Genomic DNA, 13,912 nt, shown 5'->3' on the forward strand with positions numbered 1-13,912 from the left:
CTGATAAATTGCAAATTATGAGGTCAAACCAGCCAACATATACTCAATTTTATTTTTGTGACTGATTCAATCAAAAATAGGTTATAACATGCTTCGTTTGATAAAAAAAAAGTTTATTGTTAATTAGGAATTCAAACAAGTCAACTTAAACTCGATTGTAATTAGTTCTTAAAATTACATGCTTTAATTTATATTGTATAATAATATATGTGATCAAGTACTTAAACATAAGGGTGGAAAACGACACAAAATTTTATTATAAAGTTGATTAACAACATTATTGTAAACCTATCCGATTCCAATTAATTTTTTTCAAAAACGAAACTCATAACAAGGTTTTTCCTGTTTAAGGTAATTTGATCTCAAATTCAAACTTGATAACATTATATTAAACCTTTTTATGGCTACTTAATAGCTCAGTCTCTGACTCTTCGGTCTAAATTACTTCATAGGATGTCTCATCACTATCAGTATATTATGAACTAATGAATTATGAAGTATGCACTTATGCAAATTTGCTTGTATCTATCTACTACTCAATTAAACAACTAAACTAATGTAATAAATGAATATTACTTTTTGATTGAATATAAGATCATTATCGTGCATTATATATTGATGTTTATATTTATAGAAACAAAAACTTATTCAGTTATAAACTTATAATGACTAAGTGTTGGGTAATTGGTGCACAACACAATATGATACTTCCTCCGTTTCTTTTTAGTTGATACATTTCTTTAGTCACGTTTGCTAATACATAACTTCAACCATTTATATCCTTAATCACCGATATTAAAAAATTATGAAAAGTTGATATTTTGAAAATAAATATCGTGACGTATGTTACAAGATCCTACATAACTATATTTTTCATTACATATAAAAACACAAAATACGGTTAAAGAGGAGTGTGTGAATAAAGTCAAAACATGTCAACTTAAAAAAACGGAGGTATTATTAATTAAGTGAAATATTCTCATATTCAAATATAAGATTATGAACACACTTGTTGATGATTTAAAAAATTTCAAAATTTCAATTTTGACCAAGTTACAACTTAGAAGTAAAAATTTAAGAGGGAAACAAAAATAAAACATTTAATTTGGTTAAAAATTGTGGGAAATTCTTCCCCCCAAATGGCTAAAACTCCAAAATTGTTAGGGGGAAAACTCCCTCCAAATTTCCAAGAGTAAAACGTAAAAGTAAAGTAGTAAACTAGTAAAGTGACTAAAAAAAATAACCTACTCGTCTTCCTCAGCCATTTTCACTCTCTCTTTTGTCTTCACTCTTTTGACTTCTCAAATCTTATGCTACTCATCTGATCTCAAGCGCTCCGGCAAGGCAAGGTTTCCCTCTTTCTATCTTCCTCTTCTTTATTGCGGTTTTTTGTTTCAAATTTTATGATTTTCAATTCAAGTTTTGTGATTGATTGATGTTAATTTGATACTTTGAGATTAGGTTTTGATTTTGCAATTTTTTTCACTTATACAAAGCCAATTCATGAGCTTCATGTACTCGAGGTGCGCTTAATTTGATTTGCATGTGGTTCTCCATTCCCTCAGTTGAAGCGCGCCTTCTAAGCTTTCTCTCCTCCATTGAAGCGAGCCTTTGAGGTAAAGATTTTCTTTTTAGATTATTGAATATCAATTAACTTCTCAATTTAGAGCTGAATTTCAGATTATCAGATTTAAGCTTTAGTAAAGATTCATGAGATTTTTGAAGGTATATAAAAACAGAAGGTTGATTTTCCCTTTTTGATTAGTTTAGATATTATTATTGATGTTATTCTTGCTTTTTTTTTGCAGCAATGAATGATCATATTATTTACGACGAGCCTATTATTTCACCAGAGGGAACAGAGGATAAGTGTACACCAGAGGAAGAAGCCAATGTTCATACACAAGAGGAAGAAGCTGGTGATCCTGAACCTACAGTTGACAACAACAATGTGAGCACTATGGAATCTGGATTTCAAGTTGTAGAAAAGAAACGGAGTCTAGTTTGGCCGGAATTCCTCACGTTTGAGTGTTTGACAAGACGGAATCTAGTGATGGGAAACAGAGCTCAATTTGCAAACGTTGCCAAAAAGAATCCTTCATAACCGACCCCCATTATGGAACCCAAAATATGCAAAGACATCTAAGAAAATGCAGTGCATATGAGAGATATTTGAAAAACCAAGGAGGAAACGGTTCAAACAAAGGTAAAATCTTTAACCAAATTGTGTACATAAATCTGGTAGCTAAAGCCATAATAAAACATGGGTATGCTTTCTCTTGGGTTGAGCATGATGGTAATAGAGAAATTCATGCATATTTAAGTGATGATGTAAAATTCATTTGTAGGAACACAGCTAAAGCTGATTGTTTAAAAATGCATAAAACTTTGAAGGCTCAGTTAAAGGAAACACTTAGTAAAGTCTCTAGTCGTATCTCATTAACATGTGATATGTGGACCTCTTGTCAAACTGAGGGATATTTGTGTCTCACAGCTCACTATGTGGATGATAATTGGAAATTAATTAGTACAATGATGAACTTTACTCATATTGATTCACCACACACTGGAAAGACCATGTATGCTGTTGTGTTGTCCATGCTTCAAGATTGGGGTATTGATGATAAGATTTTTTGCTTCACATTAGACAATGCCTCTAGTAACGATAGAATGCAAGATTATTTGAAGGAAACTCTACTTGCACGAGATGCTTTGTTGTATAATGGTGAGTTTTTTCATGTACGATATGCTGCACATGTATTAAATCTCATTGATAAAGATGGACTTAAGGTCATTGAACATATAGTTGAGAAAGTAAGACATTGTGTCAAGAAGGTAAAATATTCTGAAACAAGAAAAAACACTTTTCGATCTTGTGTAAGTCTAGCTAAGATAAAAGAAACAAAATCATTGTGGCTTGATGTTCCTACGAGGTGGAACTCCACGTACATGATGCTTGATAGGGCTATCTTAATTATATCGTGAGGCTTTTAGGGAGACGTCTGAAGTTCAAAAATGGTGTCATACCTTTGAAGAGTGGGATGTTCTTGAGAAGATTCGAGATGTTTTAGAACCCTTCTATGAGATAACTAAGATGTTCTGGGGAAGTGAGTATCCTACCTCAAATCTTTATTTTGGGAATTTTTGGAAGATTCTCATGATTTTGATAGAGTTGGAGCACGATGATGATGATGTTTTGAGGACAATGGCAATAGAAATGAAGAGCAAGTTTGATAAGTATTGGTTTAACTCAGAACAAGATGATTATGGAATGTTATTTGCATTTGCTATGATTCTTGATCCTCGTTGCAAATTATCAGTGCTAAAGTTTTGTTATGAAAACATATTTGGAGATGTTGGAGCTACCTTGAGAGTTAGTGATCTTCATCTTAAGTTGGAGAAATTTTATAAGCTATATGCCCAAACTGGAACATCATCGACATTGAACAACAACACTGATATGGCACATGCCTCACATTGCAGAACCTCCCTAAGCAGCACTTCAATTGGAAACCGCAAGCGAAAATTCGACTATTTTGCGGTAATTGTTCTTCTGTTATTTTATTTTGACAACCTTTGCTCCTTCTGGTTCCCTCTTCTTGTGGTTTGTTGTTGCCTAGGATGCTGCTTGGGTGCTGCTTGATAATTGATGCCTGCTGCCTCTAGTTTTGAGCAATGTCGCCGCTGCCTTGAGCCTGTTGTGTAGCTGCTGCTTTGTTGGGTTTCTTTGTTTGGTCTGGTTGTTGTTGATTTGTGGCTGCTGCTTTGCTGGTTCTTTTGTTGTTGTTGTCTGCCTTTTTTTGTCTTTCATGCTACTGTTACCAGGTTGCTTGCTATTTTAGCACTTCTGTAAAACCACACACCTGAGTTTAAATAATTTTAGTAGGTCATTATGTGAAATTACTAGTTATAATACCTGGCTATTTTTGAATTCAAATCAGAATTTTATTAATATTAATCCAGGGTTTGTCCATTGCTATTACAAAATTAAATATCACAAACTAAAATAAAATAAAACATAGGGCAACGTTTGCTCCTTCTGGTTCCCTCTTCTTGTGGTTTGTTGTTGCCTAGGATGCTGCTTGGGTGCTGCTGATAATTGATGCTGCTGATTTGTTCCTGGCCATCTTGCCTGCTGCCTCTGGTTTTGAGCTATGCTGCTGCTGCCTTGAGCCTGTTGTGTAGCTGCTGCTTTGTTCGGTTTCTTTGCTTGGTCTAGTTGTTGTTGATTTATGGCTGCTGCTTTGCTGGTTCTTTTGTTGTTGCTGTCTGCCTTTTTTTGTCTTTCATGCTACTGTTACCAGGTTGCTTGCTGATAAGTTTATGTTGTTTTGTTTGGTGATGTGTTTTATGGTTTGTCGTTGACTCGTTGTGTTGAATTCAGGAATATGACGATAAAGAGGCCTCATCTTCTTTTCATGATAGGCCAATATTGGATGTTTACCTTGAGGACCCTAAACTAGATCGGAAAGCGGAACTTGACATATTAGTTTTTTGGAAAGAAAATGAGCATCGATATAAAGGCCTTTCTCATTTGGCTAGAGATATTTTAGTCGTGCCCTTGACAACCGTCGCTTCCGAATCAACTTTTAGCGAATAAATGAAAAAGTTCATCAATTCCTAAAAATGTGGAGGCTTTAATAACAACTCGTAGTTGGATGTACTCTTTTGAAAGTAAGTTTTATTATATTTTTTTAAAATATGTGCATTCATATTCGTGCACTCTTGTTTACAACTGTACATTCTTGTTTTTTTTTTATTTTTGTATTTATAGTGTATTTGCTTATATTATTGTTTTTATATTTATGTAGCAAATGAGGATGATGGATTTTTGGGTTCTTATGTGGATTGGGCGACGGCTCCCGGTGTTAATTGTAAACAATTTTAAGAGTCGAATATTGGAGTATAATTATTTATAATATTTTGTAATTTCATTTGGAATTGAACATTATGTACGCATTATTATTGTACTATTTTTTTTTTCTAGACTTGTGAGAATTGTGACTTTTATTTCAAGCTTTAGTAAATTTTTTCTCATTCTTATGGACAAACTCCGTAGAATAGTCGTTAAATTTCAATCTTCTTACAAATTTTTAATAACTTATAAAGAGAAAAGGCCAAAGAAATCGAGAAAAGTAATGCTCAAAATATGTAAATTACTTAGACTGTTAGTCTGTTACACATTACAAATTAAAAAAAAAAATTAAGTCAGTTTGATTGCGGTTATTTTCTATTTCGGTTTGCTCAGGTCAAATCGTTAGCTTAAATAGATTCTGGTTATTTCAGGTATAAGGTAATCTTAATTCGGGTCACTTTGAGTTTCGAGTCTATTTGGGTCAATTAATCCAAGTTAAAGGTCGGGTCACTTCGGGTCGGGTCAAGTTCGGGTCTCGGGTCGGGTCATTTTGGGTCTCGGGTCAACTTTGGGTCGGGTCATTTCGGGTCGGCTCATTTCGGGTTTCGGGTCAAGGTTGGGTCAATTCCACTTCGGGTCGGATATGGATCGGTCGGGTTGATTTCGGGTTTCGGGTCAATTTTGGTAACTGTTTTTCGGGTCAATTTCGGGTCATGGGTCGGGTTTGCCAGGTCTAATACACAATAGATCTGGCAAATGGGTCATTCGGGTCGGGTCAGGGTCGGGTCATTTCGGGTCAGCTAACATTCGAGTCGGGTATGGGTCGGGTCGGGTCGATTCGGGTTTCGGGTCAACTTCGGGTCAGGTATCGGGTCAAGTTCGGGTCGGGTATGTTCGGGTCGGGTCAAGTATGTTCGGGTCATATTCGGGTTAGGTCAAAATATGGTCGGGTCATGTTCGGGTTGTTTCATTTGTGAATCAAGCTCAAATGAATAATTTTATACGAAGCATATTTTTTGTTATTGTTATAATAAAAACTATCAATTCAGTGTATGAGCTTAGCTACGGTTGAAGATGAACAATTTAAGTTAGATACAAGACATTTTAAGTTCAATTATAAGGTAATTTTAATTTGGGACATTTCGGGTATCGGGTTTGTTTGGGTCAATTTTGGGTATCGGTTCGGGTCAATTTCGGGTCGGGTCAACTTCGGGTCGGGTCAGTTCGGGTGTCGGGTCAACTCCATTTTCGGGTCGAGTATGGGTCGAGTCAGGTCAATTTCGGGTTTCGGGTCATTTTCGGGTCAATGTTTTTGAGTCAATTACATGGTCGGATCATCGGGTCTGGGTCAGAATTTCCAGGTCTATTACACAACGCTTTTAGCCGCTGATCTCGTGCGATTGCGGCAGGAGAACTATGGTACTGCCAGTCTGCCACAGGAGGAGGTTAGAAATACATACTCTTTTCCAACTATGAATCTACAAGGCTGATGATATACATAAGAAATATTGTTCTCCATATATACTCGTATAAAAGTATTTTGATTCGTAAGTATTTTTTCATGTGAAGTGTCATTGTTCTGGCAGAACTAGATTAGCATTAATAATACAATAATAGCCCTCCCTCATCTTTCACCTCATTAAAAAGGGCCCTTAAAATAACTCAAATCGCTATTTGAAATATTGATCGGATTTTCTAATGAAAATGAACTAGGAAGCAGGATTGCAGGAACAAGTTCTCAAATTGGTGTTTTATATGAAATGTTTCAGAAAACCTCAATTTAGTTACCGTAAGAAAAGCACACATTAAACCATCTCCAATGGTGAGACTTGAGGAAGTTTTTACAGGAGAGAGAGTATTTTTTACAAAGGATACCAATAAGTTGGTATCTAAACTTAGCAAATCCAAAAGAAAATTGCTAAGTTAGATACTTAACTTTGAGTCTCATTTGACAAAAAGTGTGAACTCTTTATTAATATTATAATATATTTTGTAATTTATTTAAGTTTTATTTTTATTTTATTTTTGAAAAACTTACAATATGGATTTGGTGGGCCAAAAATTAAAAGTGACATTAGTATACTTTGAGTCTCACCATTGGGAAATTAGATTCCACATGAGTTGCTAAATTGAGAAGTGGGTTGGGTATTAACATTAGAGGTAAAAAACAACTCATTTTGTATTTCAATACTCAAAGTTGAGTCTCACCAATGGAGATGGTTTTAGCCTGCTGTTAGAGAGGACAGTGATTTGGATGAACAGAAACTACTTCAGGAAGGCAATGAAAGAAAGAGATAACAATGCTGTTCAAGTTAGTAATGAGCAGAAATTGTGCAACCGTAAAGGAAAATGTGGTTTCTATGATCAGGAGAAAGAACACTAAAAGCATATCGATACATGGAACTCCTCAAGAGCGAGCAGCCACCGTGCACGATATGAAGGAGAATGCAGCAGTAGCTCCTAAAAGGCTGCAAATGGTTGGTGCAATGAACTGTAAAACCACAAAGGCTGGCTTTGGAAAACATCCACAAGTAATTTCAGTAGTCCTGCAAGCTATCAGTTTTTTTAAAGAGTGGCATTTAGAAAGGGCAGTAACTTAGCATAGACCATTACACCTCTGGATAATACTTTTGCAGATCTCTGCATATAACTAAATTGTGGATTAAAGCTTCTTGATTAGTCATTTGATGAATTTATGCGTGTACCTGCTTAGAATGGGATGAAGACCATAGTGATAACAAATAAGTTCAAACTAAGATGTATCGACCTCATAGATGAGGGGGAAAAAATCATTAGAACAGCATGGCACAGCTTACAAATGAGAAATTCATCATTCTTTTTGGAAATAATAGGCTGAGATCTTGACAAAAACGAGGATATAACATAAAAATGACTAGCATTTGACCACTAGATTCCTGAATTATACACTCATTGTTATAGCATACACCTGCATATCCAACATCCAAAAGTTAAGCTGACATAATGAAGTATTTACACTAGTAAACTACATCCATAACATGATCATGCTTGCATTCAAAACCTAACCATAAATTCTCACTCCGTTGGTGATTGTCAAGTGTAAATTTATGCATCAGGCAAAAGAACAGAGTTCGGAAATGAATCACTCCCATTGTTAGGTGCTCCTTCTATGTTGAGTATCGAAGTAACCAGATTATATATCTGGACATTTTCGAATGAAGGCACCTTTCTTCCCCTCGCAAACTTAGGACCATGAGCCATGAAAACAGTCCTCATGGAGAAGAACGCGTTATCATAACCATGAGCACCTCCACATTCATTCTTGTTAGAGTTTTTCTGCTCAACTTTGTAACCCTCTTCAAGAAGCCCAATTATAGGCGGAATCCTATAACTATCAGCATAATGAAGCCTACTAGGGAGATCTTCCTTAAGAAAAACCCTCAAATTCTTCCCATTCTCAACTTTCCCTGATTGCAAACCCTCATTCATCTTCGCGACAATCTCCTTAGCAGAAAACTCCGGTGGAGGGCTAATCGCAAGCAACGGAGTATAAGATTGAACCCAATCCAATTTAATCTCAACCCAAGGAGCTAAATCATCCAAAAATATCAACTTCCTATCACAAGTACCAACCATCCCATGATCACCCACCATTATAACATTAACATCCTCAAACACCCCTCTTTCCTCCAACCCCTTAATCAATCTCCCAATCATCTCATCAATCCTAACCACGGCCCGAGTAATCTCCGGGTCATCCGGCCCAACCTGATGACCCTGATGATCCGGGTCCTCAAAATACAATGTCATGAAAACCGGAATTTCCTCACTTGGCAAATCAAAATAACTAATGATCTTATCAACACGATCCTCAAAAGGCACAGATCCATTATAATGTTCACAATAATAATCAGGACAATTCCAATCACCTTTAGTTACCTCAGAACCAGGCCAAAAATACGTCGCCGCCTTCTCGCCGCGCTTGGCCACGGTCTCCCACAAGGGTTCTCCGAGCCACCAGTGAGGTTCATGACTAGCCATTGAGAACTTTTCACCTGTCTTAGGATCAACAAAGTAATTATTAATAATTCCATGATAAGCTGGATATAAACCCGTTACAATTGAGTAATGATTAGGGAATGTTAATGTAGGAAAAACAGGGATTAACCCAAGTTCAGCTTCAGTGCCATTGTTGATAATTCGATGAATGTTGGGTGTCGGAGCTTTGAACTGGTACCCGAATCGAAACCCGTCTGATGAAATCAACAGTACGACGGGGCGGGTCAGTTTAGTGAGACGACGAGCAGTGATATTATTATTAATTGACGATCCGTCGGTAGCGGAGAAGAAAAGAGAAGCGAATGCGATAGCCGTGATGACAGAGATGAATGTGGTGAGGAGGAGAGAGAGAGTGAGGAATTTGGAATGGGAAGTGGGGTTTGGGGAAGTGGGTGGATCTGTGTCGAAGGAGAGGAGGGCTGTTTTGGAGTTTGGGTGGATAGTTGGGAAGGTTGTTGAGTGGTGGAGATCTGAGGACTCCATTGATGGGAGTGGGATTAAGGTTTTGGGTATGGAGGAGGAGAGAGAAAATGGAGGAAGATGAAGATGATGGAATGGGATTGGGATTAAGGTTTTGAGTTGAGGAAGATGGTGAAAGACTGAAAGAAACGTTGAAATTGGTGGGAAGGATGTAGTGGATTAGTGGTTGGTGGATTACTCTAGGATTTTCTGCCTATTTTTGCTGGTGAGGTTGGGCACAGTAATTCTTAATTACACACTTGTACAGCTAAGTGTCTAAGCTAGCTGCAACAACATATATGAACATATAGTATTTTAAAAACAAACATATGTTTTTTCTCCCTTTTTTATATTTATCCCTCTCTCTCTCTTCTTCTTTCTTACCTCCATTAATTTTCTCTATGTTTTCTTCTCCATTCAAATTTTCTCTCTGTTTTTTTTTTTTTTTCCAAATTTCTTTCTTACCTCACTATCCTTCAATCTTTAAACTTTTTTATCCTCCTACTCTTGATATTCTCCAATTCATCACCATTGTAGCATTCTCCATCATTTTCGTCGCGATCATCACCATTTTTTCCCTTTATTTTCTACATTATTATGGATTTGGTTGTTAAAATAAAAATAAAATAAAAAAAAAAACAAAAAAACATCAACGCAGGTTAGTTTTTGTGTTGTTGATTTTTAATTAGGTTATATTTGGACTGAATTTGTAATTGATTTTTCTGATTTTATAATTTGGTGAATTTCAATTTGAGGAATTTGATGAATTTCAATTGACTTTTTGATGAATCTAGTGAATTTAACTTAATTTTTTATGAATTAATTTAATTAATTAATGAGTTTTTGTGATGAATTGAATTGCTGCATCTTTACTTGTTTGTTATTATGAATTTTGATTTTTTTTTTAATATGAGTTGCTAACATTTGTGTATAATTTTTGGAACAAAAAAAATGAACACGGTGTACTTTAAAATTGAACATTTAGTACACTAAAAAAGAACATTTAGTACATAAAAACTGAACATATTTTAATGATTTATTTTATCTTTATTTTTCGTTAATAATTATATACAATGAATTTGAATTTATATGAATATGAGAAAATCATGTTCATTTTTAATATACTAAATGTTCATAATTTTTTTTTCACGGGTTCATTTTTTTTATACTAAATGTTCATTTTCTTTAATATGTTCATATATTTTTATGAAATGTTCATTTTATTAGATGTAGTCTAGCTATTCTATTATTGTATGATAAATGTTCATTTTTAATATACTAATGTTCGTAATTATTTTTGACATGTTCATTTTTTATTAATAAATTTTTATTTTTATTTTTTTTTTATTTTTATTTATTTATTTTTTCTTACATGTTCATAATTATTTTTACACCAAATGTTCATTTTTAAGGTTGTGGCCTAACAATTTTATGATTATCATGTTTATTTTTAATACTAAATGATCATTTTTTTTTAACATATTTACTTTTTAAGTACTAAATGTTTATTTTTTTATGTGTTCATTTTTTATTACTAATGTTCATTTTTTTTTTTACATGTTCATTTTTTTTACGATATGTTCATTTTATAGGCAGTGGTACAGCTATTCTAGCTACACTAGAGTGCAGCTAAGACTTATGGGCAATGGGCAATTAGGCAATATGCATATTCACTTATTCAGTCACATTTTGGGCCGTATTAATGTTGGCTCGTCATAAAACAACAAAAATTATTTCCAACGTTATTTTTAATTGTACCATTAGTTACATGAATTGAATTTTTTTTTTTCTTTTTTTTGGTGAGGCTTCATGAAATTCTGGATTTGCCGTCGTGATCGTTTTATTTTTAAAACATAAAAACCAACAAAAATAGAAAATTAGAAAAAGTTGTTTAAAATTATCATAATTTTATTAAGTTTGACCAATTTTTGATTCATTATATAGCATATTTTTAAAAAAAAAACAAAAGATAAAAAAAAATTAAAAATAAATAAATAAACAGAAAATTACAGCGATACTGAACATACCCGTATGACTCTGATTCATCTTTATTATTGTTACTAGGTTACCGTATCATGCACGATCTTTCACTGTAAATTAATACTAATATTTTAAAACAGGAAGTTGGAAGGACACTTATCCTCAACCTGTTTTTCTTGTTTAAATTTTTTTTTTTTTAATTTTCCTTTTTTAAAATAACTCTTTCCTTTTTTTTAATTATTTTTTTTTCCATTTTTTTAAAACAAAAAAATTAATGTTGTTTCTATCCTCTTATTCCTTCCATCCCAATTCACAAACACTTCAAAAAAAAAATGATGTATCTGTTCTTATTAGTTTGTAATTCCCAAACGACGCTATTATCCTCTAGTTCTTCACTGCTATTTTATCAATCATCTTTTTCTCTCCTCGCAATTATCGGATTATATTTTTCAAGGTTAGTTATAATTTTCCTTAATTTCTCATATTTTTTTAATCAATTCCTTTTGTGATAATTGTGTTGATTGATGTCGTTGAGGCGACAATTCTTGGATTTGTTGATTACAATGTTGTTTTTGACTGCTGGGACATGATAAATGGATTTAATTGATTGAATGTTGATGGTGTTGAGGGCTTGAGGCAACAATTCTTCAATAATTGGTAATGAATTTAGTTTTTTTTCCCTAATTTAGTTTTACCAATGAATTTAATCTGTATTCCCTCTTTAATACCCTTAATTAAATTTGGGTTAGAATAATGAATTTAATCTGTATTCCCTCTTTACTACCCTTAATTAAATTTGGGTTAGAATAATGAATTTAATCTGTATTCCCTCTTTACTACCCTTAATTAAATTTGGGTTAGAATACTATCTCTCTTGCCTTTTCTCTTTCGCGGTTTGGAGTTTAATCAATTATTTTATTTTTCAAGGTGTTTCATTATTTTGATTTAACTTTTGTTTTTTTGTTTATTTTTTTTTTAAAAAAAAAAAACTTAACAGAAATTTGAGAACATTTTGTCTCAGATGTTTTGTTTTTTGCAATTTCTATATAGCTTGATTTGTCGATTTGTTAGAAACTGCACATGTTTTGTGAACTGTAAAGATTTTAAAAAACATGTTTCATATGTGTTAAGGTTGAATTTGTTCTGATTCTATGTTTTTTTTAAATCTTTACAGTATTAAAAGGATTGAAAATATATATGGTTAGTTAAAGTTTATAAGGCTTGGATCTTATTCCAAATTTATTTTGCTTTAGTTTTAGTTCATTTGGTATCTTCCATAATTTTTTGGGCTAGATGCATGAATAATGTTGTTTGTTCCCTTGATTTTGTTCTCTAATATTAACTTTTCTTTTTTTTGTTAATAAAGAGTAATATTATTATTTGATGGGTTTATTTTTTAAGAAATACATTGATGAATACCTCTATTGTAATTTTTTTTTTTTTTAAGATATATCATAATGAATTCCTCTGTATAATCCTTTCTTTTGTTGACAAATGAAAATCAGATTCAATTGTATCCATAATATAGTTTCATTTTATTTTTTGGATCAGAAGGTGAGATAGGCATGGCTATTCTCCGAAATTTAATGATTCTAAATGTGCTATTTTGAAGTAATAATAGTTTACTTATCTAAAATTTATATTTGACAAAATTCAGGATGAAAAATTGGTAGATTGATTTGGTTTATTTCTCTAAGTATTGTTGATTTATTTATTTATTAATTGTGATTTTGTGTGTTTTGTAAGTGAAATTCATTATGCAAAAATTGAACAATATATTGGATGGTAGCTACATCAATTTTGTAAGGATTAATACAGTTTTTTAATCCCAACTTTGCCTAATTTACTTTCATTAATCCCAACTTTTGATTATTCTGCAATAATCCCAACTTTAGGGTGTCTTTTCTTTCTTCAATCCCGAAAACCGGCAACCTGCTGAAAAGGTTAATTTTGTTTTAATTTTTCTAATATTCCACGTGTTGAACATTTATTTATTGGTCCAAAAAATGAAAACCAAAAAAATAAAAAATAAAACTAAAAAAATTCGAAAAATCACCCTCCCTTTACCAGCCCCACCGTGAACCTCCCCCGTCTCCTCCTCCACACTCCCCAACCCAACCGAAAACCATCACCTTCACCTCAAACTAGCCTCACCTGTGAACCCGCCCCCACCCTCACATTGGAATTCCTACCCCCACCCTGAAACCCCACCGAGCCACCTCTATAACCACACCCCACCGAGCCACCTCTAAAACCACACCCCACCATGAAATCTCACCTAGCCACCCCTAAAACACCACCCTTACACCGAAAACCCCACTACCACTTCGAAACACAAACGCTGCCATAAAACCACACCCTGAAGCCCGCCTTGGATCGGAACCATACCCCCTAAAACCAGACCAGCCACATCGAAACCTGTGCTAGATCGAAACCCCATTCAACCCCTAAACCCATTGAAACCCAGGCTAACTGAAAGGGAAAGAGGTGGGGGTGTTGTTCGGTGAAGAAAGGGTGGGGGGTAGCTTTGGTCCGCTGGTGTGGGGCTACTCCGGTATGAAAAGGGGTAAGCAGGGGAAG

General features: G+C 34.0%; 2 protein-coding genes across 4 annotated transcripts; one reads left to right on the forward strand and one right to left on the reverse strand.

Annotated features, from left to right (window-relative positions):
* The first annotated feature begins 1,060 nt into the window (after nt 1-1,060).
* Nucleotides 1,061-5,202, forward strand: LOC110716929 (zinc finger BED domain-containing protein RICESLEEPER 2-like). 3 transcript variants are annotated; one of them, XR_002510625.1, is made up of 5 exons: nt 1,061-1,349; nt 1,497-1,616; nt 1,809-2,206; nt 3,484-4,674; nt 4,812-5,202. XR_002510625.1 is itself a non-coding variant. In XM_021895582.1 (3 exons), the coding sequence occupies exons 1-2, from the start codon at nt 3,095-3,097 to the stop codon at nt 4,598-4,600; spliced, it is 663 nt and encodes a 220-aa protein (XP_021751274.1). In that variant the 5' UTR covers nt 2,338-3,094; the 3' UTR covers nt 4,601-4,674; nt 4,812-5,202. The 3 variants fall into 3 exon arrangements, 1 of the variants encoding a protein (XP_021751274.1); XR_002510626.1 differs by having other exon boundaries at nt 1,566-1,616; XM_021895582.1 differs by lacking the exons at nt 1,061-1,349; nt 1,497-1,616; nt 1,809-2,206 and having other exon boundaries at nt 2,338-3,541; nt 4,385-4,674.
* A 2,428-nt stretch (nt 5,203-7,630) lies between these two features.
* LOC110716835 (ectonucleotide pyrophosphatase/phosphodiesterase family member 3-like) lies at nt 7,631-9,666 on the reverse strand. Its single transcript, XM_021895479.1, has one exon. The coding sequence runs from the start codon at nt 9,374-9,376 to the stop codon at nt 7,940-7,942; it is 1,437 nt and encodes a 478-aa protein (XP_021751171.1). The 5' UTR covers nt 9,377-9,666; the 3' UTR covers nt 7,631-7,939.
* Between the last annotated feature and the right edge of the window lie 4,246 nt (nt 9,667-13,912).

This window comes from Chenopodium quinoa, unplaced genomic scaffold, assembly GCF_001683475.1.
Source record: "Chenopodium quinoa cultivar QQ74 unplaced genomic scaffold, ASM168347v1, whole genome shotgun sequence".
In the NCBI taxonomy this organism is placed as follows: Eukaryota; Viridiplantae; Streptophyta; class Magnoliopsida; order Caryophyllales; family Amaranthaceae; genus Chenopodium; species Chenopodium quinoa.

What these genes read in the sequence shown, in the direction of transcription:
- LOC110716929 (XM_021895582.1), top strand. Translation starts at nt 3,095, where the DNA reads ATGTTCTGGGGAAGTGAGTATCCTACCTCAAATCTTTATTTTGGGAAT. An exon ending in GAAAATTCGACTATTTTGCG is followed by an intron (nt 3,542 to 4,384) that starts GTAATTGTTCTT and finishes TGTTGAATTCAG; the next exon opens with GAATATGACGATAAAGAGGC.
- LOC110716835 (XM_021895479.1), bottom strand. Translation starts at nt 9,376, where the DNA reads ATGGAGTCCTCAGATCTCCACCACTCAACAACCTTCCCAACTATCCAC.